The sequence below is a fragment of the Cucurbita pepo genome, chromosome LG01 (assembly GCF_002806865.2).
Source record: "Cucurbita pepo subsp. pepo cultivar mu-cu-16 chromosome LG01, ASM280686v2, whole genome shotgun sequence".
Lineage (NCBI taxonomy): Eukaryota > Viridiplantae > Streptophyta > Magnoliopsida > Cucurbitales > Cucurbitaceae > Cucurbita > Cucurbita pepo.
The window spans coordinates 7,411,349-7,438,005 of record NC_036638.1 but is presented as its reverse complement, the minus strand read 5'-3'; the positions used below and the strand labels follow the sequence as shown (position 1 = coordinate 7,438,005).

The 26,657-nt window shown below is 32.9% G+C and overlaps 3 protein-coding genes and 1 pseudogene across 5 annotated transcripts; 2 read left to right on the top strand and 2 right to left on the bottom strand.

Annotated features, from left to right (window-relative positions):
* Positions 1–134: 134 nt before the first annotated feature.
* Positions 135–3,014, bottom strand: LOC111795161. 2 transcript variants are annotated; one of them, XM_023677447.1, is made up of 5 exons: positions 2,885–3,014; positions 2,565–2,640; positions 1,044–1,256; positions 453–579; positions 135–363 (listed from the first exon to the last, which is right to left on the bottom strand). In XM_023677447.1, the coding sequence occupies exons 3-5, from the start codon at positions 1,235–1,237 to the stop codon at positions 289–291; spliced, it is 396 nt and encodes a 131-aa protein (XP_023533215.1). In that variant the 5' UTR covers positions 1,238–1,256; positions 2,565–2,640; positions 2,885–3,014; the 3' UTR covers positions 135–288. The 2 variants fall into 2 exon arrangements, with proteins under 2 accessions (XP_023533215.1, XP_023533207.1); XM_023677439.1 differs by lacking the exon at positions 2,565–2,640 and having other exon boundaries at positions 2,885–3,010.
* A 621-nt stretch (positions 3,015–3,635) lies between these two features.
* Positions 3,636–5,619, bottom strand: LOC111777473 (annotated as a pseudogene).
* Positions 5,620–14,468: 8,849 nt separating this feature from the next.
* Positions 14,469–17,258, top strand: LOC111809967 (GATA transcription factor 8). Its single transcript, XM_023696472.1, has 4 exons — positions 14,469–14,672; positions 14,982–15,038; positions 15,129–15,378; positions 16,115–17,258. Exons 3-4 carry the CDS (start codon positions 15,142–15,144, stop codon positions 16,928–16,930), a joined length of 1,053 nt encoding a protein of 350 aa, XP_023552240.1. The 5' UTR covers positions 14,469–14,672; positions 14,982–15,038; positions 15,129–15,141; the 3' UTR covers positions 16,931–17,258.
* A 3,429-nt stretch (positions 17,259–20,687) lies between these two features.
* LOC111787481 (mRNA-decapping enzyme subunit 2-like) lies at positions 20,688–24,111 on the top strand. Of its 2 annotated transcripts, XM_023667457.1 has the most exons (9): positions 20,700–20,883; positions 21,377–21,528; positions 21,658–21,785; positions 21,902–21,997; positions 22,686–22,838; positions 23,126–23,229; positions 23,321–23,388; positions 23,619–23,804; positions 23,908–24,111. In XM_023667457.1, the coding sequence occupies exons 1-8, from the start codon at positions 20,804–20,806 to the stop codon at positions 23,765–23,767; spliced, it is 930 nt and encodes a 309-aa protein (XP_023523225.1). In that variant the 5' UTR covers positions 20,700–20,803; the 3' UTR covers positions 23,768–23,804; positions 23,908–24,111. The 2 variants fall into 2 exon arrangements, with proteins under 2 accessions (XP_023523232.1, XP_023523225.1); XM_023667464.1 differs by lacking the exons at positions 23,619–23,804; positions 23,908–24,111 and adding an exon at positions 23,460–23,570 and having other exon boundaries at positions 20,688–20,883; positions 23,321–23,411.
* The last annotated feature ends 2,546 nt before the right edge of the window (positions 24,112–26,657 follow it).

Genomic DNA, 26,657 nt, shown 5'->3' with positions numbered 1-26,657 from the left:
CCCAAAGTCACAATTTTATTATCGTTTCTAAAATTAAAAACAATAATTTTTTTTTACAAAAAAACAATTAAATAAATAAGCATAAAAAGGTTGAAACAAAGAGGTCACAGCAATATGTAGAGAAAAGATGAGCATAAAAAATTCCAAAAGGTTGAAACAAAACTCAAAAAAGGGAACATTCTGCTCATTCGAAAAGGATGTTTATTGTCATAATCTTCAAAAGGAATTACAAGTGAGGATACAAAATACCTGAACTGGTGTTGTATGCAACTTTTGGAGGGCTAAATTTCAGGATGTTCGATCAGTGGGCTTTGGAATTCTCTTGTATTCATAGTTGTTGATGTCTACCTTCTCTTGTAAAGCCTGAACACATCAATAACACAATCAGGCGCTGTATATGATGATGAAACTGAACATCATAACAAATGAGTAGCAATGAATAAGAGTAATACCCTCAGTTCTTCTTCTAACGATATATTTTTCGGCTTATACGCATCGATAGGTCCCGTTCTTGACAGGGCTTTTCTCATCTCAGTGATCTCCCATTCTTGATCATCTTTCACCTTTGCAATATCTTTACTGAACTACAATGCAAATTCGACACGTTTTTAAAAAGAATATCAAATGGAAAAGCAAACATGGAAACATTACAACAAATATGATCTTGATAGTATTTATAGTGTTGCTGTGCAGATAGCTAATTAACAGTCTACTCCAAATAGAACGTTCCAAGATATGAAAAAAAGAACCAGACAGTAGTGAATATTAAGTTGAAACGACTGCACACAGAATTTTCATTCTCGCATCGGTTCTCAAATCTCAATTCCATGGACTCGATGACCACTTCCAAGGCAAAGTCCAGAATCTTTCCTATGTATTTTAAAACAGGTTTTCCGGGGTTATACATCGAGGCATCACAAATCCAGAAGAGAGGTATTTCTCCACTTCAAAAAGAAGATACAGGAAAATTAAAGTGATCTCCTAAAGAAGGCAACACCATCACTTTGAATCATAAACTTCAAACAGTACCAGCAACCACTAACCTTCCTTGCAAGAGATGACCAAGACCAACTGCCCCAAGCACAGTGAGAGAGATCATTGGAAGTCCATATCTGATAAATGGGTGTCTTCTACCCCATCTTTTAAACATGGATGGAGATGACCGAGCTGCATTGTTGGCAGAGACACTCTTCTTTTGTTCTGTAGACTGACCCATTCCTGCCTCAGTGCTGGTCATTGTGCGAAATGTTTAAAACCTGAATTGAATGAACGTAAGAAAAATGCTAATGGTTGCAATATTCAAGTGATAGAGAATAGAAGGTATTTCCAAACAAGACAAAATTTCACTTGTTATTTGTATGACTTAACATCTACTTCTAGTGTAACGTATATTATGTCTGTCGTTCAATATTTATATTATACTGATACATCGAGTCCAATCGAACTTTGCATATGAATTTATGATGTTTGATGTACGAATGTAATATTTAAAATGTACGCAGAGATTCAAAATGAACCCAAACAAGGATGTCAACGGAGCAGAGACAGCCCTCTAATATGAAGGAATGAAGTGGTGGAAGACTTCAAGCAACAAATAGCAACGAACAAATGTGAGCGGGGGTTACCTAGATTTCAACTAGTGGTATACGGTCTAGTAGTGAGGATTGAGAACTGAAATTGGTAAAAAAAATTGAACTCTAGTTTGCTCTAAACACAATACAATTGGCGGCAACAAATAAACAAAGCAAGAGATAAGAACACCAAGATATATACGTGGTTCGACCTTTTTGACCTACATCCATTTTAAGAACAAGCTTATGAGATTTTAATTAAGATCATCAAGCACCAAATACAGAGTTATGATGGGATCAATAAACCCAATGGACTGTAACCCTTCTGAGCCATTCAAACCTCCTCGAGAAGAAATCGATTATACCTCAAACCTTGACTGATTTGAGCTCCAATCAAATACCCCCCGTGAAATCTAAAAGAAAAACAGCCACCCACGTCAATTTAGTCACTGTACCGTGACCACACCGCCTGTGCAAACTACTGACCATGACCCACACACAATCTCCACCACTGCTGAACAGAGAGCCATGAAAGCTGCTCTAGCCTATGAAATTGAGACCCACTGCAAGACCCACACCTGCATTTCAGCCTCCTACACCAAGACGCACAGCCCTGTATTTTTCTCCTTCAAATTTTGGCGTAAGTGTGTTTTTCCCACAGCTGCATTTCTCTCCCTCTCACATGCTGCGTAAGACTAGAGGATGAATGTTTAAGACTTAAAACGCCCCACCTTGACCTTAAGATAACCTGGCATATTAAACAAAATCCAATGCAATCCTCAAGTTTTTTAGGGGCAAGGTAGATAAGAACAATTACCCAAGCTGGAGCGGCCATGAGAAAACCCCTAACTTATGGAATAATGGTTAATTTTGATACTCAAAGCATATCCTCATCAGCCACCACAACAAAGACCAAAAGCTTGTAACTATGCCCCATTTCAACTAAGAATTTTTCCTACGCTTAAACCCAAACAATCTCAGCAAAACACTTACCCAAGCCCTAAGATCGTTATGGCTCAACATCTCCAGTTGCCAAAATTATTCCCTCTTCTTCTCCAGCCTTCGGTTCCTAAAGTAAATTCACTCCATCTTTAGTATATATATAACTCGAATGACCTAATTCCATCCTTTAGTTGAGCCCCAACCGTACGAGGTAAGTCCGAAACAATAACATAACTCATACACAGAAAACAAGATAAAAGCACAATTTCAAACATCAAACAAAATTTCGCCCGAGAATCCAAGATTATGCCTCTGAAACAAAACGGAAAAGCAAAAACGAAGCACTACAGAATAAGAGAGAATATCTTTACCATGCTACGCCAAACTGATCTCCTTGACGAACAACAAGAAAGAGATGGAACTAAAAAAGAATCGCCCGATCGGAAAATCTAATTCAAACGCAGAGAGAGAGAGAGAGAGGGAGACAGAAGATAAATGTTAGAAAGGGGGAAGCATCTCGGACCTTGGTGCTGACTCCACTTCGTATCGGGCCGAAACAAAATACAGCTTGGAACTAATTTGGGCCTTGGCCCAATAAGGCCCAATAAGCCCAGATTAGATCTATTGGACTAAACTTTAATTGGGTTTCTATAGCCCTGGATAAAGCCCAATAAGCCCAGATTAGAAATTTACTATTCCATCAACTTGGGCTATTTAAATAATGTCTTAATTTAATTATTATTTTTAATTAACTTTAAATTTAATTATTAATCGTTAATTCGAAAGAGGTTATAATAATTAAATATTTAATAATATGAGCCTATCAACTTTTTCCCCCATTTTAATATTTTATTTTATTTTTATTTTGTCAACATAAACCTACATAACTACATAAAACAATAAACTATTTTAATTAAATCCACAAAAATACATTTTAATTAGACCCATAAAAAACACATTTATTTAATAAATTTCATGATCATTTGTAAATAAAGTAAATAATAAATAAATAAATAACTGAAATGGTTCTTTACTATTAACTTTTCATCTATTAATTTGCTATAAATTAATTGGAAAAGGATGAATCTATGATGGAATAAGCTGAGAATTACAATTTTTTTTCCCAAAAATCTCAATAGAGTCTCCATGGATGTGGGAGGGCTTTTCGAAGCATTTTGTGATCTTCAAGAATAAAGGTTAGTGAATCAGAGTTTGGATTTCGCTATCAAATACAGCATTACAACCATAAACACACACAACACAAAGCTATATCGACTCTTCATGATGTTCTTTGTTGTTCGTTCGTAAGCGGAGACGTCGACGACATTTCGCGATCTGGTTTCGAGTTTATGAGGAGCTTGGTTGGTTTCTGTTCAGAATTCTTGAACTTTATTCTTAAACCCAACTTCTTCAAGATCATGTTCCATCCACCCTTTGTCTTCACCAGCTTGTCCAGCTCTTCCTTCATGCTCAAGCACTCTTTCTCCAGCTCCGACACCCGCTCTTTCATGTTGTTATCGATACCAAAAGCGCGGTTCTCAGTCGTGCAGGCATTGTCATATGGTGCTGCATTGTTTGTACCACCAAGTGCAGCCATGTTCCCACTGATGTTATGTGAATTCTCAATATTGTCCGAGAGAAATAACCAACTGGCTACCGACGTTCGGAGTCGAAGTTGTTCGAAGAAAAGTACTTGGACGACGACACGAAGCGGTAATCTTTCGTTTTGGGCTGCATGGGTGCTGGCTTCCAATGACAGCTTCTGGCAGTTCATAAGCCTACAGATTTGTTCTCTTTCAGAGTCTGTTAGCCAGTGATGAGCCTGACATAATGTGCAAACAAAGCAATATTAGAAGTCAAAAGCAAACCAGAAGCAAATCTTATAGAACATCTTACTAAAGCTCTTAAACTTGAATCTTTCTTGTAGAAGATACCTTGAGGTAGATATCGATAGCGCGGTAAATTCCATCGTCGAGCGGTCTGGCAAAATCAGGAATAGCTGCAGCTAGTGACTGAAACTTTGGTAACTTGAGATTAACATCTGGTGAAACTTCAGCAAGATATCCATCAATGAGATTAGCCACCATTGTTAATGGAGCAACTGAATTGGATCCCATCAATTGCCCATCCTCAACTCTAGTCAAAATGCAATCGTTTCTATTTCGATCAACTAGCATAAAGTGATCAAGAATTCGCTGAATACAGTCGATATCATACAACGTCTCGACCGAGTACCCCATATTTGGTATCAAAAGATCTTCAAGAGCCGCTTGTTCTAACTGTGCCCCAATGCGTTTTTCGAGATCCTCCCGACATGAGAAGCTAGCATGTAAAATCGTGGAGGTTCTTAGAAGCCTAATCAGGAACTTTGTTGGTGTCACACCCTTTTGATGGGGAAGTAATTCGACTATCTCTTCAAGAAGTCTCCTTTGATCGACTTCCGACGAAGCCGAAGCCGAAACATTCAAAACCAGTGCGCTAAACGTTCGATCATCGTTGCTTGCTTGCCTTCCCAACAAGGGAAGGTGCCTTCTAGCATAATGAATGAGAGAGCCAGCAATGATATCAGGCTTCATGCCTCTTGATCCAACTTCCAAAATCAATCTTTTGTAAAGAGGCAATCTAAGGAACGACACATCTTCAAACCACCAATCGTCCTGTACTTTTCGTGATCTCGACGATACATGAATTCCGTTCCAAAACTCTGTACCTTCAGAGCTTCGCATCGGTTCAGGTCCCGAAACAGGCCAGCTAAACAAGCTTGGATCAGAACAAGCTTTCATTGCCAAAGAATTTATACATCTTGACACAATATGAAGCTCCTCAGCATAAAACAAAATCCCTTCACATGTTTCAAGAGCTTTAATCGAATCCGTCCAGTTTCCAAAGACTTCGTTCAAGAAATTCTCGCATTGCATTATAAGATTTCCATTTCCAAAATCCTCGTTCATTCGAAGATACTCCGCCGCGCACCTCAGCTCGACTACATTGAGTGCAGTGAGCTCAAGTTTAACACCATAACAAAACTTAGCTACAAGTAAGAAGGCTTTGGCTCCACCAGGAATGTCATGAAGTTTCATAACACATTTTCTATCATCCTCTCCACAAAATTCCCCAATAAGTTGTTCTAATACTCCACTTCTGGATAGCAGAGGAAACTGAAGCAAATACAAGCAGTAGGAAACCATGACTCAAATTTTCAATTTAGCAAAAGAACGTGTCTATCACAAAGGAGAGTTCATCAGAATAACCTCAAATGTCCTAAAAAACGAGTAAGCGTTCGTACGAAACCGAAACCTAGTAAGCTTTCGTAGTCCGATAAACAGATGAAGGTGAAGATTATAATATCAAATTGCTCACCTTATGTAGATGAAATGAGGTGTTTCCAACCTCAACAATGATATCACTTGCAAGTCCAGACGAACAAACCCTAAATCAGAGGGAGTTCATTTACAACGAGAATCAAAATGTCTAAATAATGAGAACTTATTAACAACACATATCATTGACTCTAGAACAATAAGATTACACCAAGAATTTCAGATGAAATCAACTAAATCCACGAACGAAAACCAGCAACACTCATTTCGATCGAAACAGAGAAGAACAACGAACAGTAATCATAATCCATAAGAATCAAAAAGGAATCCGTAAACGAAGAAGAAACAGACCAGGAATCGCCATCGCGGTGAAACACTTCCGATTTAGATCCAAGCTTGAGAGATGCCATGGAAGAAGAGTATCTTCTCAAGCTCGACTCTCCAATGTCATAGGCATAGAGATTCACAGCGAGGATTAGAGGATGAAATGGAAAGAAACGAAGGAAGAGTTGTTGTAATTTTTGAAATGGATTGGATGTTTTGAGGCTCTGGGTGAAGAAGAGCGATGGTCCCGAGTCCAAAGGAGGAACCTAGGAGAAAATTCAGTTGCTGCAGTTACACGAAAAAGGCAGTGTTTGGCAATTTGCAGTTATTTGTTTTTCATTTCACGTTGGGATTTGGGGAGCACTTACATACTTACTTACAACTTTCAACGTAATAATACGTTTCGAGAATTAATATGAATATCAAATATGAAATTGGCATATTAGTCTACGCCCACTTTTGTATGCATGGAGATCATAAAATTGGACCCCATTTCCATAAAAAATGTGACAAAATTTGTTGTTTTCGATGAATATGTTTTTTTTTTTTTTAATTGAGTTATACTCCGATGGTATTAGAGCCATGCTTTAAACTTAGTCGTGCCGATAATTGATAAATCCTCAAATGTCGAACAAAGGATTCTAAAAGAAAAGGAGTCGAGCCTCCTCGAAGGCGTAGTCAAAAGACTCCAAAGAGTCGAGCCTCGATTAAGGGGAGGCGTAGTTTGTTCGAGGGGAGATGTTGGATGATGAAAGTCCCACCCCAACTAATTTAGGGAATGATCATGGGTCTATAGTCAAGGAATACTCTCGTATGAGGCATTTTGGGAAACCCAAAGCAAAACATGAGAGCTTATGCTCAAAGTGGACAATATCATATCATTGTGGAGAGTCGTGTTCGTCTAACATGGTATCAAAGTCAAGCCTCCTCGAGCCTCGATTAAGGGGAGGCGTAGTTAAAAATTTATTTTTAAACTTTTAAACCTTTTAAAATAATGGTTTATGACACATGGAAAATGATTGGAATCATACTTTAAAAAATAAATAAATAGATAAATTGTGATATAAAATAACAAAAAAAATTTAAAATTTTCAATATATTAAATATAAAATTGAAAATTATGAACTTTGTTACCGGTGGTTTCATGGCCAAGCCCAACAGGCCCAACAGGCCCAAATAATCTAAGGATAAGAAAGCCCAATAAAAAAAAAAGTTGACCGAGAGCATGTATATCAATGAAACGAAGTGGGTCCCACATTTTTTTACTAACACTTTTATCTTCAAATCAAATCTCCATCTGCAAAGGTCTGTTGGGCTTCATATTTAGAAGCCCATTTAGCCCAAAATTGGTACCCGACCCGGCCCATTTTCTACGGAAAATGTTACTGGATATTCAAACGATATTGAAATGTCTTAAATTATTATACATAAATGATTTTGAGGTAGGAGAATTGAAGCATCATACAACCAAATTAGAGGCTTTAAAGTGAATGAAACCTTATTGATTTCATTAAATATAAACATATTATGTCAACTACTTCGATTTCAAGTTTTAATTTGGGTCTTCTCCTTCCCTTTTACCTACCCATATGTTTTCTCAATTAAAACCACAATTTTTAGTTATTGGATCGGAATGAATTCATCACAGAGATTCCAAAGTTGATTCTATACTACGCTTATAAAAACCAAATCTTTTGATTGCTACGTTACATCAATCAAAGAATTCATTGCTTCGTCTTATTGTTTTGTAAATATATTTAATAAATTATTTTTTAAAATAAAATAATTAAAATTATAAATTTAAAGTTTGTTAGTAGGGTTGTGAATTATAAAAAATGCAATTCACATCAAAATTAAAATATTTTGGAGCATATACAATTTTAGGCATTTTAAATTAATAAAAAATAAAAAAATAAAACCCAGTAATAATAATAATAATAATAATAATTCTTGTTTCAAGGCCTAGTTATCGGCAGATATTATGGTAGTCTACCTCAATGTCACAACATTTTTTTTGTTATACATATATTATTCTCCTCAATATCACCATCATAAATAACTCCACCTCCAATACATATCTTCCACGTGGCAACCTCCAATTTAGTTGACTTTTGACTCCAAATAACAATACCACTCGCAATTAGCATTACAAAATTTGGCTTCATTTTTCTAAACCAAATTTTCAACCATTTCCAATACACATTTTGTTTGGACCACTCGGTTTATATTTGAATTGATTAACGCTAAAATATCTTACCTTTGAAATTCTAATCATTACGTAAAGTTGTAATTCTCTATAAATTTGACTGACTGGCACACAAGAACCTCATTTTCTAAATTGTTACCATTTATTCAATCTTTGACTAACACGGAAAAAAATATATTTTTTTCTTTTTTATCTTAAAAATTAAATATTTTAAGTGATAATGAGCAAATACACCCTAATATATATATATATATATATATATAAATAATAATAAATAAATAAATAAATAACTTTCTTTTTCAAAGGGAAAACTCCTCCAATTTGCGAATTTGAATTGGGCAATGGACAAAAAAGTAAATGTGAAATTGACAATTTCTTTTTTTGAAAATTGGATTTTTTAATTAAAAAAAAAAATAATAATAATAATGGAATGTGACGGCAAAGGGTTGTGGGGATGTGGAGTCCCATGTTGTAATCCACCGACGGCGTTTGTGACTCTCACGCATGAACTTTTTGTCCAAAGATGGTAACCGGCTGTAACAGGTACCCAAACCGGTCAACTTTCTTGCGTTACCTTGTATACCCGGTAAATTCGTCGGTGGTCTTAATGTTGTATCGGCTGTCGGTACCGACAGTTCGATCTGTTTCTTTCACGACCTGTTTCCCGTTTTCTTTTCTTTTTTTCTTTTTTGTAAATTTTAAAATCTTTTATGGGAAAAAGGTTTTTAAAATGACATTATTTGGAAAATTATTTATTGGGATCTTATAAGAATCAATCCCCTTTTCAAATGTCTTAACAACAACAAAAATTATTAAACTAATTGGCGTGACAAATAACAAATATATATTCATATAATTTATATTTGCCAACATTTAATATGTGTGAGATATTTATGTCCATAAATACTTTAGTTATTTAGTCACTATTTAATAAATATTCCATTTTAAAATTTGTATCTATTTTGAATTTAAAATTAAAAAATTACTAGATTTATTGATATAATATTAAAAAAAATTTAAATTCATTTATTAAATAGACCCGATTAAAAAATTACAAATCTTTTAGATATAAATTGAAAATTCCGAGTCTAAGCCTAAGTTTGGCTTTAATTAAATTGTAGGCTTCGCATTAGTTTTTGTCCGTTCGAAATAAAAGTATATATGAAAACTATTTTTTTTTAATTGATTATTTGAAGAAAATAAAAGATTATATAATGAAATATGTGATTAATTAGCAAAGCTAATACGTTGAAGGGACATATAAAAGCTAAAAAGATGAAATGTCATATATAAAATGTACGAGATTCCTTTTAAAGAAATAAAGTATGTCTTTCCAAATAATTATTGCTTTTTATTTAAGAATCCTATTTTGAGAAAAAATAAATAAATCAATTATATTTTAAAAAATTATAATATTATTTTTTTTTACCGAGAGAGATTTTTTTCTATAAACTAAATGAGGTAATAATGAAATTATATTCATCGTGTCACTCTACGCCTTTATCAATTTTTATTAATTTTTTAAAAGAATTAACTATTATTATATATATATATTTTTTAATAATATATATATTGACAGTTATTTATAGGAACTCGATTCCTACAAATTTGTTGTAAGAAATTTCTACCGTGATCCTCGTAAAACTAAAATGATAAATATCGTGGAAATGGCATCATAATAAGACAAAGAGATAGGAACGGAGAACACTTCCTGTCCTTGTCAAATTCCGTATATATCTCTACTTAAAACTATAGAGTGATATTAAAATCTTAATTTATTAAAAAGTTATATATGAGTATTGTAATTTAAATTAATTTTTTTAATCCTTAAAAAATATAAATTATTCAAATTAAATTCACATCTTTAAATGAAAACCGGAATAATATTTTTAAAAATACAATAAAATAAAGGTAAAAGCATTAGGAAACTCTTTTATATGTTTAAATATCTAAAATTTGCAATTACGTACTTGCATTTGTTCTTAAATAGAACGATGGTACGGTAATTAACCATAACTATTTTGGCCCTTCTGATCGTAGATCCAGCACCGTGTTTGTCCAGCTCTTAGCACGTGGGCATCACTTATTGGTCTACATTTTAAAAACAATCAGCATTAAAATATTTGATTAGAACCATTAGAATTAAAATCGAGATTAGTAAATAATTAAAATGGATCTCAATCTTGAAATTAAAGGCGGACATTGTTGATATAAAATATATGAATTTATTCGTCGTATTTATGTATTTTTTTAGTCTAATTATTGTTCGAAATAATTATAATATGTTAAAAATTAAATAAATATCGAGGTAAAAGAATTATGGTATTTTAGAAAGTTTTAATTTTGACCTATAAAAGTAATAAAATTAAATATCAATTTAAATAAATATCGATGTTTTATTAATAATTTGAAACTATTTTCACTTTATTTAATTTAAAATCAACTTAATATTACCTAAAATTATATTAATCTGAAAAAAAAAAATTAAATAGAGTTGGAGTAGTTCAAATTTAATCTGCTGCAGGGGATAAAAACCCAGCGTCGGGGAGCTGAAGGGATGGCGCTGATTCTGTGCGCGGGCTCCACGATGAGCTCAGTCAATCAGCCAATCAAGCTGATCAAACTGCGGTTCCAGCGGATCGGAAGGAAAAGGAACGTGGGAGGTGGGTCCCATTTGGAACAGACGTGGCTTCTTACATGCCTGCACGACTTGCCACGTGATCACTCACACGTACTTTGCTGTAAATTGCCACGTAAGTGTAGTACTATTGTCGCGAAGTTACGTTAATGCCCCCACGGGAATTGTAACGGATAATTTTGTAATTTTTGTACAGAACAAAGAGTTACGTAGTCAATTGAACTAAAAATAAATAATCATACTAATAATACGTCGTCGTTTCTTTTATTTCGCTCATGGAACTCACGTGCTCGTGTGCGTGACCACCACGGCGCCATCGGTGGAATTCAAGCCGACAGTCGGCGCGTGATTACACGTTCCTACTCGCCCAAAAATTACTAAAATTTCAAGTGACACCTCAACCACATGTATGATCCACTTAAATTCAATTTGTAATCATATTTTTCTTTTATCGATTTGTTTTTATATTTTAAAATATTTATTTTAGTCTCTAAATTATGAAAATATACATTTTAAATTTTTAAAATGATTAAAGTATGCTTAAATTTCTTAAAAGGGGACAACCCGAACACACTACTGAAAAAAAAAAAAAAAAAAAAATCCTCTTAACACGACAAAAAATCTTGTCATTCTTATTAAGAAATCACAAGAACGAAACATCCTCTAATATTCGATTTTTCATTAATTAATAATTGAGTTTTGAAAAAATAAGGAGGAATTAATTAAGGGGATTTGCGCTAAATCAAGGCTACATATGGCCTAATAATTAATGTAAATATGAGAATAGGGGGAGGGCACAAAAGCATGTGCTTGTGGCTGTATTTTGCTGCCGACACTTAGAAAATATATATGATGCAATTTAATTGTTGTTACATTTATGAACATATTGTAGTCCGATTTCCTGACAATGAGAGGAAAATCAAAGTGATTGGTATCGTTCATTGTTTTTGCTCATCGAAAATCTCTTCATTTCTTTCTTTATATTATATATTAATTATAAATCATAAATGTATAGCGACATAGGGCGAATAGACCCACATGCTTGATACATATATATAGCGTTTAATACATATCTCGATTGGTTAAAGCACGGGAAAAATATTTTTTTAGATTCTATATTTCAAAATGTTACATTTTATCTTAGAGTTTCGAGTTTTATTTTTTTGTTGGTCTCTCGATTTGGAATATTACATTTTTGCCCTTAACTTGATCATTTAGTTGCGTGAATTACGATTCTACCCCTTTGATTACTCTAGTTCTAAGTGTATATGTCTATAAATTAATTTAAAGAAATTATATTATATATAATTAATTTTTTTAAGCCTTCAAAAAAGAGCTTGAATTGAACTTAATGGAGACTATCCTTGTTCGAACCTAAACAAATAATCAAAATTCTATGTGTTATGCTAATTCGAATGACTCTCAAAGTCGATCCAGGTAAAAAATAATTACAGAGATCAAAATAAATAAGACATACCTTAAAATTTAGTAAATTAACTATTTATCGAATTATTCGTGTTTTGAAAGTGACGATATAGATTTGAAAGTATATATTATATTCAAGAAATGGTTCACTTTTCATAATATTTGCTCGAAAAAAAGTGGTATGCATTATAGCAACATCGTATCCACAGCGTCAAAAAATAATTAAAAAAAAATAAAAAGAAAGAAACTTTGAAGAACCCTAAACACCAAAATCAAAGATATTTTTTCAAAGAACAATTTCTTTTATAAAGAATGGATTCAAAGAGTGCATCCCAAGTCAAGTATGAGAGAGAGAGAGAGAAAAAGAAAGTGAAGAAATTAAAACAAAGGTTCCTTAGAGAGAGAGAGAGTGATATAGAAGGAATAATTATTGATGGTTGATGAAATAAAATTAAAAAATAATAATAATAAATAAATAAATAAGTATTTATTAAGTCATGAGAGAGAGAAAATGAAGAGAGAGAAAAAGCCCATCATTTGAAAGAGGCCCAAATACTTTTTTTTTTTAATTAAATAAAATAAAATATTGGTTGTGCTGTCAATTTTATTAACCTTCCCCAATTATATTAAAAAATAATAAAATTATTAATATGGTAATAAAAATCTCATCTAACTCATTTTCTTATTTGTCCAAATTAACTTTTTTTCCTATTTCTAAACAAACAAAACCCTTTTCCTTTGTTTTCAAAATCAACCAAAAAGCGTTTGATGATTGAGTGCCAACAAGAAAACACATCTTATTTAATTTTTTTTTAATTATAAATTTAAATTTTATATTTTTACGTTAATTGATTCAACCATATATTCGAATCACTTACATTTTGAACGACTATATGTGCATCAACTCGTTCAAAGCTAATATCTCAGAATTTTAAATTAATTTTATGTAAATATAATTATCTAAAATAAACTCAATACTTATCTAGTAATTTGTCGTGTTTATTTGTCTAATTTTATTTTTATGTATAAAGTAAATATAAAGTTATATAATAATAGGCTGGAATAATAATTGGAAAAATAGTAATAATTAAACTAATTAAAAAGAAATCTTAGCTTTAAGCGTACTATAGGTAATGTGATGTACGAACCATTAAAAACATGTCACATGATTATAAATTAATAAAATAAATAATAAATAAAATAAAATATTGGAACAACCATGCACCGACATTTCTCATTTTAACTGATTTACATTAAAAAACAATAATTATTTGTAAAGTGAGTTAATTAATTAATTTTTTTTAGTATTTATAAATTGATGTTATTATTGAATTTTAATTGTATTTTAAATAAAATAAATTTTATTTTATTAGTATTTTAAATACTCGTTGATATTGGGTTTTCCTTTTAAAAAAAATTATATTCCACGATAAATTAGAAACTAAAATTAAAATTTAAAGACGATTAAAAATCAAACTTGTATCTCGTACATCGAACATGTCACCTTCAAATACCAAATAAAAAAATAAGAACAAAATTTAAAGGGTAAAAGTGGGATACTTTACCTTTTATAAATTTCAAACTTTCTAAACTTGTTATAACACAAGCTTCTTAAGTTACGATACCTTATAAATGAATCTCTAGATTTTGCATTTTTTCGAGTTGAAAATGGTGAATCTATGCCCGAAGTACCCTTTATTCTCTTCCAGTCAGTCAAAGAATAGTTAAAAACCTCATTTGATAATCATTTATTTCAAACTATCATTAAAAAAAAAATAGGAGAAAACAAATGGAACCTAATACACATTTATGAACTTGTTTGAATCTTTAAATGTACTCGGATGGACAATGAACTCGAAAAGTATCCCAAACTTATTTTTAAACTGAACTATGCTCAAATTGATGAAGGAGGAGGATGAAATGGAGTGGGACCCACAGAGTAATTAGAGGAGAGAGAAAGGGAAGACTTCAACATCAAGACAGAGAAGAGAAAGAGGAAGAAGAAGAGGAGGGGAGGAGGAGGAGGGTGTGTGAGCTAAAGGATAAAACGGGAAAGGACAGCTAGCAATGAAGGAGGAGCCTCACCTACCGTCACACCCACATCTCTTCCCTTTCATTTCATTTCATTTCCTTTTCCTTTTTAGCTTCTCTTTCATCCATACATAAACTCAACCCCATTTCTCTTCTCTCTCTCTCTCTCTCTCTCTCTAATGGCCTCCATTTCAACCTGTTAGCCCTGTTTTCAGGTGGGTTTTCCTCCATTTTTAATACCTCCTTCTAAGTTCTTGAGCTTTTCGGCATTGAAATTTGCCTCTTTTTTCAAGGCTTTATGGGCAAAATTTAATGAAAAATAAGCGTTTTCTTGACATAGCTTGGAATGTGGAGAAAATTCAGAAGAACAGCAGTTTTAAATTCTTGTTTTTTTTTTTTGGGTGTTTTCCCAATTTTTCAACCGATAAAAGTAATTACAGTAACCCCAATTTTGTTTATACTTTCTAACGCCATTATAAATCCAAACAGAGCTCTCTTCTTCAACCCCTTTGTTTCTTTTGCAGATTCTTTAGCCTCAGATTTCCCCCATTTTCCCTTCTCTCTTGCTTCACAAATTCAAGGTTTGTTCTCAATTCTTTAAAGAATTTGGAGTTTGGTTTAATAAACACAGCCCTTCATCAGCTTCTTACATTTCTTTCTTTCTTTCACAGAAAAATCGGCAGAATGATCGGAAATAGCTTAGGCGACGAGATAGATTGCGGCAGTTTCTTCGACCATATCGACGACCTCCTTGATTTTCCGGTGGAGGATGTCGACCTTGGCTTGCCGCCGGTGAATCGCGGTGACTCGGCTAACTCATTCCCAACCATTTGGCCGACTCACTCCGAGTCACTACCTGGGTCTGTCTCGGTCTTCTCCGCTAATGACAACGCCGATTTGTCGGCCCAGCTCTCTGTTCCGGTTAGTGTTTCATTTTTATTTACCCGCGGGTGTTTTTATCATTCCTCTCTTGAACCGGCCCCCGAGTCGACCCGGTCGCCCCAATAAAAAATTATTTTAAATATAGAATTTTAATAAAAAAAAATTAACATTCTTTTAATCTGTTACGAATTGGAATAATTGCATCATTTTTTCCAAAAATAATTATCAAAATTTTAAAATTTAAAATAAAATTGACAACGGGGCGTCATTTTTTTTTTGAAGACTGGGTTAAATTAGGTGAATTTTGACATTGTTTTAGATGATGTCGTCATAGGATATAATTAAGTGTAGAAATCGACAAAATTATGTTTTAATTGATTGGGCTGTCCACCTGGCAGGCCACGTGGGGGGCATGTTATGGTGGTGCCTTGTCATTTTACCCTTGATTGTAGGAAATTTTTTTAGTACAATTTTATTATAAAATAAAATAATACATTCATTAAATGACGTGTCAAATTATTAATTGATATTAAATTTTCTTGTTCCATTGTACCGCCAATACACATTGAAATTCATTTAAATTTGATTTTTCTATTATTTCAAATTTCAAATCCCGCACAGTTGAGGGTATTTTGGTCATTTCACTCAGTCTTCTTGGGATCTGTCCCTTATAATATGAGGAATGATAAGTTATGGAGAATATTTTAATAAAATTAACACAATTAAAAATTATTAATAAAATATTATTACAATTAATTATTTGGTTTAATTACAGTATGAAGATATTGTTCAACTTGAGTGGCTATCAAATTTTGTGGAGGATTCATTCCGTGGGGGAAGCCTTACAATGAACAAAGAAGAGCCCAAGGACTTGACTTATAACCAATTCCAAACCTCTAGCCCAGTTTCTGTGCTTGAAAGCAGTAGCTCTTGCTCTAGTGACAAGAGCCTGCCGTCTCGCAGCAGCCCCGAACAGACCGTCGCCACCCCGGGTCAGCAGCGTGGCCGTGCTCGTAGCAAGCGGCCTCGCCCTGCAACCTTCAGTCCCCGGCCACCAATTCAGCTCATTTCCCCTGCCTCATCCGTCACTGAAACCGCCACTCCTGATCAACCATTGCAGCTTGCCCCAAAAGCCCCGTCCGATGCCGATAACTTCGCCGAGTCCCAGCCTTTGATCAAAATGCCGAAGCATGGCAGTGCGTCGGGAATACAGAATACCAAAAACAAGAAAATCAAATTGTCCTTTTCGCTCGCTCCATTGGACGCAGCGACAGGGAACCAAAGCTCGCCATCATCAGTAAGAAAATGTATGCATTGTGAGATAACCAAGACACCACAATGGAGAGCAGGACCAATGGGACCAAAAACTCTTTGTAACGCTTGCGGTGTTCGGTATAAATCCGGTAGACTCTTCCCTGAATATCGACCAGCAGCAAGTCCAACTTTCATCCCATCCCTGCACTCAAATTCCCATAAGAAGGTGCTCGAAATGAGAAACAAGGTCGACGAGAATACAAATGCAATCACCATAAGCGTGCAACCCGAGCTCATTCCGAACACGAATAGCGCAATTTCAATGGATTATATGTGAGAAGACGAAGGAAACGTCGAATCCGGGGATTCGACGATCTAGTGCTGCTGAGCTGTGTGGTTCTTTCATGTTTATTTTAGGTGGTTGGTTGTCTTTGTGTACAGAGGGAACGCTTAGGAACTCATTAGATGACAAAGTAGAGAAAGAGGAGAAACAAAAGTTTTAAGTTTAGGTTTCAGTCTAGTAGTGTTTGTTTAGTTTGTCTTATGCTGTCTCTCTTCTTTCTATTTTGCATTCTTTTCCAATTTCTTGGTAATTCTTTTTGCAGTTCATTTGTAGTCAGATTTCTGAGCTTTTTAAGTAATGAAATTTCAGGTCATTTTGCCTCTTCTCCGTCCTAACGTTCACTACTCGAGAAGCATTCAGTAGGGTCGGGCTCTAATAAGTCTTTAAATTTTCAAATATTCGACGGGTCTTCTTTAATTTTCATTGCTTTGAAGACCCGTAAAGCAATTTTGACCAAAAAAAATTAAAAAGTTATTGAGAAATAATAATAATAATAATATAAAGAATTTCCCTTCAATCTCTCCATAATTTATGGTGAGGATTGATGAATTTAATTTGGTAGCCTTTGCGTCAGGTTTGAGTTAAGTAATTGCAATGATACAAATGAGGGGCTGCTTTAAGCAATTTGGAAGCTTGTCCTAATCCGACCAACTCTACCAAATTCAACGCTCATAATCACTATTACTTTGAAAATCTGCCACTTGTATTATATAATTTGTACTAAAAGTGTACGCTGACGGTGATGTGCAATGGTCGAAAGCGTATAATATCTTCTAATGGTAGGCTTGGGTTGTTTCAAATGGTATTAGAGCTAGACACCGAGCGATGTATCAACGAGAACGTTGGGCCTCCAAAAGAGGTGGATTGTGAGATTCCACGTGAAGGGAATGAACTCTTCATCCACGTAACGGAAGTATTAGGAACCGTTTTGATTTTATTGTGAACTAAAAGAGAGACAATAAATAGAAGAGTAGAACTCTACCTTTGTAGAAACCCTAGCTTGCAAGACTCCTCGGAATATTCCATCCATGCAAAATTCTTGAACATTCCACAAGATCTTCCTTACTATGACTCGAACACAAGGTCAAGGCTTGTGAGAGCCTCTTGAAAGAAAATCTCAAAGGAATTGGAAAAGAGAGTTTCAAGAATTCTCTGGAGATTAATTTCATTCTTCGGAGAAATTAAGAGAGATTGATGTATCGTTGGCTGAACGCGAAAATTTTATTTATAGGGACTTTTCGATAATATTTGCCAAATAATATATTTGCATGTTTAATATATTAAGATATTATCTTTTCTAAAAATCATAAATATTCTAATATATATTTAATTAATTTGAATCTCTTTCAAATTTCAAATATATTTTTAACGAGTGGATTTAATATTTAATGGCCTCAAATATAATAAATATAATTTTATTTTAATATATCTAATATATTAAATATTAATTTGAAATTTAAAATTAATATATTTTTTCTATTTATATTTAATATATCTAATATATTAGATATTAATTTTAACATTTCAATTAAATATATTTTATCTATTTGTTTAATATATTAAATATTAATTTGAGATTTAAAATTAATATATTTTTTTCTATTTATATTTAACATATCTAATATATTATATATTAATTTGAACCTTTCAATTAAATATATTTTATATATTTATTTAATATATCTAATATATTAAATATTAATTTGACATTTCAAATTAAATTTAATAAATTGTATTTCTTACCGTTACGGTGAGCTAATAAGCGGACCTTATAAACCTACAGATTATAAGTTTCAACGATACAAAATTAATTAATTAAACTCTTTAATTAATAAATTTCATTCAAATTTTCATTCATGAACTCTACGTCACTCCACTATAGACTTAAAGTTGCACTTTTATGCACTCTAGGACAAGTTATGTCCATTGATATAATCATTACAAGTAAGTCGATCTTTCACGAATTGTTCATAATTACAGCTGTGTCAAAAGTCCGTTTTACCCCTGTAATTACATATTTCACTAAGTACAACTGATTGTCTAATGAACAATTTGTTTATGATCCAATCATAAATAAGTCCCTCTCAGGCTAATGAGAGGGTGTGACCCATTTTTCAAGTCCCGAAATCAGTACTTAAGAGAACAACTCATCTACTTTCCTTATATGGAAATGAGTGAATTTCATCTCATGATATTATGTTCTGAACTCCCTATTTGGTCAAGTCCCCACAATGGTAGACATATTGAATCGGCTAAAAAAGTCATTCTCACCCATGTAAATTAAAGAACAAGCCCTCACAGACAGGAGTTCATAACTCATTCAGGATTAAAATCGAGCCGCATATAATCATCATGTGAAATATTAATATTCTCAATTAACAGATTTATAAAGAGATATTAAAATATTTATTGGTCTAGTTTTATACAAACTCATTGTATAGGATACCTCTACTTTTATGTCTCCACATGAACGATTTAGATCAAATCATTTGTAACGATTACAGAGTGTGCTGTATCAATAGTATTACCAGGATAAGGCACCCAACCTTATCCATATACTATAGAATCTTTAGGTTATTACTTGAACACGATTCTCTTGTATGTCAATCACATACGGTTGAAAATTATATTAATAACTTTGGATTTTCATACCATGTACAACAATTAAATTCCAAAAAAAAAAAAAAAAAAAAAAACGTTAAAAACTAAATAATTAATTAGGAGGCTTTAGGACATAAATCTCAACACCCGTGGATTGGAGAAGGAAAATAAACATTTCTTACAAGAGTATAGAAACCTTCCCCGAACAGACGCATATTAAAACCGTAACCATGATGCTAACAATCTAAAGTAGAAGATAATATCTGCTGGTAGTAACCTCAAGGTTTCGGAATTTTTTATTATTTAAATTTACTTGAAATTTCTTATTGATTACGAAATTCAAATTCAAAATTTAAAAGAGGTAGGAAGAACAAAATCAATGATTGACGTTACTTTAATTGAAAGGATGGTGAGATTTTTTTTTTTTTTTAATAACATGAAAAGATGTTTCCTCAAACACAAAAGACAAAATTGTAAGATTTGTTGGATAATTACAATTAGAAAAAGACATTAAAGATTGTTAAAAATGATTAGTTAGGTGGCATTAACCCAAAAGTCCAACCACAACCAACCTCACCTCATTTCTCAAGCTTTAATTTGGTCACTTGAGTGAAAAAAAATTAAAATTAAAACAAGGTGTGACATCAATTTAATATTCATCATATTATATACAAAACTATATATTTATTTAATGAAAATAAGATATAATTATAAATTAGACCTTACTTTATATTTAATTATAACTTAAAAAAAAACATAAAATTAACATAAAAAAATATTTTAAAATAAAATATAGATTTATGGAAAAGGGGTCTTCTCACGTCTATAGGGCTAAAGTCTTTAGTCACACGCAACAGTAACTGCCCACTGCCCAACTAATATGATTTTATTTATTTATTTATTTTTGGAAAATAAATGTTTTTTTTTATGATTTATTTAATTAAAAATTAAAAAAATTAAGATTATAAATTGATAAATATTCACACAAAAAATATAATAACTTATTATTAATCGTAAAGTGAAAAAGGAAAGGGCAAAATTGTAATTTTGTAATTTATTCGCTTAATTTCTAAACCAATATTCCGTCCGGCCCACTGGCAACAAAATGGGCCAAACAATTATTCGATCCGACTCGTCGGCCACTACGCAAAAGGTCGAAAGGCAACGCAGAAACTGACGACGTGTCGGCTCAGTTCTCTCAGTTCTTTAGGTAAAAGACGAGCAGAGTGTGAGCGGCAGATTCTAATCAAAATCAACTAAGAAGCCATGGCCGGTATTCATCAGCCCGCTAATGCGTCGGTGAAGAACGGTCTTCCTCCCCAAGAACTCCTTGATGATCTTTGCAGGTACTCACGCTTTGTTGTATTTCTCTCTATTTGATTTACTGGTTTTGCTGCGAGTTATTGGTTTGTTAGATGTGGAGATTTTAGGGTTCTTAGTTGAAATTAATGCGAGGTAGTTTACTTTGATTGTCATTATTTTTCATCCGTCAACTGGTTGCCATTTTCTAAAGCGAGTGATAATAATTCCTCTAAAAGTGATTGTCCTTGAACCTATTTTGGCGGCCTGTGTTCATTAAAACAATTGAACCAATAATTTAGGTCTAGTTTTTATCAAAACAGAGAAATTCATAGATATAAGTAGTTTTTTGAGCTTGAGGCTACTGAACAAAAATATTGTTCGTCGTGGTAGAACTAGTTTTTATGAACTTAATTTTCATAAACCCTAAAACAAGAGCTTATCAACACCTTAATTCTTTTTTTTTTTTTAACTGCATTATTGGTTGGAATAAACAAGTGTTTAGCTCTAAGATCTGTCATTTTCTTGTTGATTATGCAGCCGATTTGTTTTAAATGTGCCAAGGGAAGATCTACAATCATTTGAGAGGATTCTGTTTCTAGTTGAATATGCACATTGGTTCTATGAGGACAACTCGGTAGAGAATAACCCTTCACTGAAGTCCTTCAACTTGAAGGAGTTCACTTCGTTGCGTATCCCAAGGATAGCGTAGTTTATGGCATCTCTGTCGGCTTTAACGCTGAAAGTATCTTACAGAAAGAGCACAAAATGCTTTTACTGTTTTTCCTGTATATATCGTTGTCTTCCTTAATTTTCTGTAGTATTTAACAGTTGCGACGTTTTGAAACCATATGTGCCCCACATAGATGACATATTTAAGGACTTCACTTCCTATAAGCTTCGAGTTCCTGTCACTGGGGGAATTATTTTGGATGAAACCTTTGAGAGGGTAAGTGTTGGATTGAAAAAGGGTTTTATTTTTCATATTTTTTCCGTTAATACTGTGACTGATTCGGTTATAGTAATACTATTTTTGTGCTTCCTTTTGTTTCTGCAACCAAACAGTGCTTACTGGTGAAGGGATGGAAAGGGTCAAGCTGGAGTTTTCCTCGTGGAAAAAAGAGCAAGGATGAAGAAGATCATGCTTGTGCCATTAGAGAAGTAATCTTTTCTTATTTTTGAACTTTAATGACAATAATTTAGTATTTTTGTGTTTGAAAATGCCAACATTTACTGAGAAAAATGAAAGAATACGTAAGGATATTTCCAGAAAAGAAAAAACGAAAGAGTCTCCGGATGTGGCGTTAGAAGACCTTAATTAAGGAGGGCTTTAGTAAATTTGGAGTGTAACCTAGCTTGATTCTTTCTTTGCTTACGTCGCTCAGTACATCCCCACTACTGACCCTTACAAACCTTTTGTTTAACTGTCAAGATATCTTGCTCGGTGTGCTTGTTACATGCTTAAATTTTTTCTCAGTGTTTCAACGAGAGGTACAAAACAGCTGTAAAAAAGGGTTGCCATTAGACAGAGAAAAAAAACACTAAAATTCTTTGTTACAATAATTCAAAGGGAATAAGGCTCGAACTTCCTCCAAGAACTCACCACACCTCTTAAAAACTCTCCTATTTCTCTCCTGTTCAAGGAAAGGAGGGTGAAATAGCAGCTCCTGGACCCTAAATGATTATACCTCCCCCTATGGCACGGTCGATTTAAGCTTCATGGACTTGAGAACTGGTTATTTGCCATCTTATATTATTTGTATCAAGCAAAAACAAGCATCTTAGAGGTTTAATTGTTTCAGGGCTTTAATGGATCATTTATGGAATATATTTTACGTTGAGATTGTAGGTTTTGGAGGAAACTGGTTTTGACGTGACACCGTTCCTCGTCGAAGATGATTTTCTTGAAGTGATGTTTGGACAACAGAGAGTGCGGCTTTACATTATAGCTGGGGTGAAAACTGATATCCCCTTTGCACCTCTAACGAAGAAAGAGATCAGTGTATGTATTCCTTTTCCATTTTTCTTTCGTCTTCAAATTTGGAATTTTGATTGCACTTTTTATATTTAACGCTCGATTTGGTTCAAAACTATGATTTCTGCACTTTTCTACCTTATCGTTTATATTTACGACGTTTATCATTGATAATGGGGTGATTGGTATGCCTCTCAAGGCCTGAGTTGAAGTAATCAGTTCTTATAATGGACACGTTAAGAGTTAAGCTCATGCCCAAGTGCTTATTTTGCTTGATAGGACCTCATTCTTATGGATATGTTTTTTGTAAGCAGGAAATTGCATGGCATCGACTTGACGACCTTCTACCCGCAAGTGACGATGTGATATCTCATGGAATCACCGGCCTCAAGCTTTACATGGTGGCTCCGTTCTTGAAGTGAGCATCCTTGTGTAGTTTTCTTGATTCACCCAGCAGGCAATTTTGAAATTAGTTTATGTTTAATGGAGTCGACAATTTTGAAATGCAGCTCGTTGAGATCATGGATCTTGAATCATCAGCCGCCTGTGAATCCTAACTTCGACATGCATGTAAAAGGTAATCCGTTCGTGACTTACAAGGTTCTGATACTAAACATCGATATCGCCATAGCCATCGTGACTTACAAGGTTCTGATACTAAACATCGATATCGCCATAGCCAACTCAATCCGTGTAACCAAACCTGTTTTCAATACTTTGCAATACACTTAGTTTACCGACTTTCTCGCATTCTTTCCCAGTGAGCGCCCTATTTCATGATTATAAACTTTTTTACTTCTCATTCAGGAGTCACCATGTGGAAGGTGAAGAACAGCTCGATCGTTTTCGACAGCCAGCAAACAAAATTTGATTCTGATCCTGGACAAAGCCTCAGAAACTTCAAATTCGATACAGCCTCTATCTTGCAGGCTATGGAAAGTGCTTTTGCTGCTTGAGTTTCAACAAAAGCCTCGAACGCCTCTTGTACAAACGGTCGGTAGCTCAGTCTCACGTCGTTTTTTTTCTGCCATATGCAGTATATTTAGGTGATTTTTGTGTATATTTGTCTGATTTTTGTTTTTGATTTTAAATGTAGATCGTGTACAGACTCGTTTAGCCATCATCATATTAGCTAGCTGGTTTCTAGTTGTACAGAGATGCAAACATTGGAGATGTAGGGTTTCTTTCTTCTTGAACCTAAGTTTTGCGGCCCAGGTATGTTTCATTGGCCGTTTTAGTTCCCTCACTTCCGTACCGTTGAAATAATAATTATATCAGAAATGAAATAATAAATAATATATATATAGGTTAAATCAGATTTAACCGTTAGAATTTTGAAATTTGTGTCTATTTGAATTTTTGATGTAATAGATCAATTAATTTTTTAAAAATAATTTGTTAACGGTTCATTGTACACATCTGTGGATATGATTTCAAATCTTGTTTGATGATCGAATGATTAAATAGTTGTTAATAAATGAAAAAAAGTGCTAAATTATGAAAATACTATCGAATTTTTTTTACTTCATATTTAAAAAATACTACTTTTTTTAGTTATAATATTATCTTGATTTTAATGTTTCGAAGCGTACAAGTTTTCAAAGTTGTAACAAGGCAGCTCATGCCTTAGCATATCATTCACTCTCACATGGTCGAGAAAGGATTTGGGTCGAGAAAGGATCATTTTCGAACCAACTCATTTATGTCTTTAAACGCTCAGATATTGTATCAACCAATGATTAATCAAAACATTATATTAAATTTACCTATTCCAATATTCATCCACGAAAAAAGTATTCCAAATAAAATATTCCACCATGTTTTTAGTTTTTTCCATTTGTTATTTTCAAATTTTATTTTTGTTTAAGATTCCGAAAATCCTGTCAACGGTCGCTTCCAATAATTTCCCCAATTATTTTCTTCAGTAATTTCGTAGAAAAAGCTTGAAAAACACAGGCAAGTAGGCCCTTTTTTTCCTCTTAAATGATTTTGTTCGTTTTGAAATTAATATTTATATAATATTCAAACAAAAAAATTTCTATAATGGCTAAGAAAATTCATCCATGCCCAGATTATTAAACTACGCATTAAAAATAAACCGACCTTTCATTCAAATCACGTTTAAATATTAACAAAATATTTAAATATAAATATACAAAGAATAAGATGAACATTGCTAAAAATTATTATTGGGAATTTAAATGTAATTCAACATATATCATGGAAGAAAAAATATTAAGATTCAAATATTTTTCTATCATTGAAATTNAAAAAAAAAAAAAAAAAAAAAAAAAAAAAAAAAAAAACAAGGTTAATTAGGTGAAAGAGCTGTCTAACTGACAATAGAAGACAAGTGCTGTGTTTTCTTGCCTTTCAATTCTTGGTTGGCACATCATTATAGAGATGCTGCTCATAATTTTTTCAACTCTAATAATTATTATTTCCTCTTCTTCATCACAATCACAAAATATAATTAAAATATATATTTTTATATACAAATTACAAAGTATTTGGTGAATTCATATTCAAATAATAATAATAATAAAATGGTTGAAATTTGTTGTAACCATTGTTTTTTTTTCTTCGTTTCTGTACATGCTCATTGCTGTCAGTAATTTATGTTGTCCCCACAACATATAAGATTTAAAACTCGGTTTTTTTAAATTATTAAATCATAAAACAAGTAGACATCGTTCATAACAAAAAATAAAAAATAAAATAATTTTATTTAATTTCAATAAGAATTTAAATATTATTAACTATTGATTGTTAATAAATGATGAGTAAAGGGAAGGCAAATATAAAAGGAGGTGGTTTATTTAAGCAACTAATGCGCCACTTTCTTCAAAAAAAAAAATTGAAAATACGTTAAATCTTCCATTTTTAAATTCCAAATAAAAAAACTATGTAATATATATTGCAGATATTTTTGTAATTAATAAGGTTGTGCCATTTTTTTAAGGGAAAAAAAAAGGATTAAGAATGTGCCTTACATAAGGCAGTCTACAAATCTTGAGATTGCTTATAAATTAAAAACAATTATTTATTTAAAATAAAATATTGATCATTAATTATCCACGTGAAAATTCGTTTTTGTGAACAGAAAAAATAGTTGGCTCTGATTTGTCGCGAAATAAACAATATATTTCGAAGATTATTATCGTTATCTCATTCTGATATTTAAATAAAATAATAATAATTTGGATATTACTGTCCGGATATAAAGATATTGCTATTGTCCGATTTGTACGTGATTATTTCTGCACTTATCTGGAAATAATTCAGTACGGCCCAGACTACAGGCTTTTGCCTCTTTCTATAACTTCAATTATATATATTCAGTGAAAATAATATTTTTTTAGTGTCACAGTATTTAGGCCAGTAAAATTTAATATCTAATGGTACTTATTGATAACAATGTTCATTTTGTGACTTTGTTAGACCAAGACCATCTCTTGTGCAAAATCCAAACTTATTCGGTCACACATGTTGTTTATGCGTGTATGTTCGATCTTTGCAACCCAACAATGTCGTATCTCATTGTTATCTCGGTTCCAACAATGTCATCTTGACTTGCTCGCACACATCCGTTGGGAACAGACCTACGTTTTGAACATTTTATTGGGACGTCCCGAATATCCATCTATTCGAGCTCTATCAAAGCTTTAGTCACTCTGGAGTATTAGATAGTGGATGATTTCTAGTTAGTTGAAGATGGAAGTAATTATTATAAGTATTTAGGGTTTAAAAAATATGAAATTTGATGATTAATTTGCACTAATCAAATTTGAATTTATGTTAAAATTAATATGATTGAAATTATTAATTCCTATATTTTTACTTTAA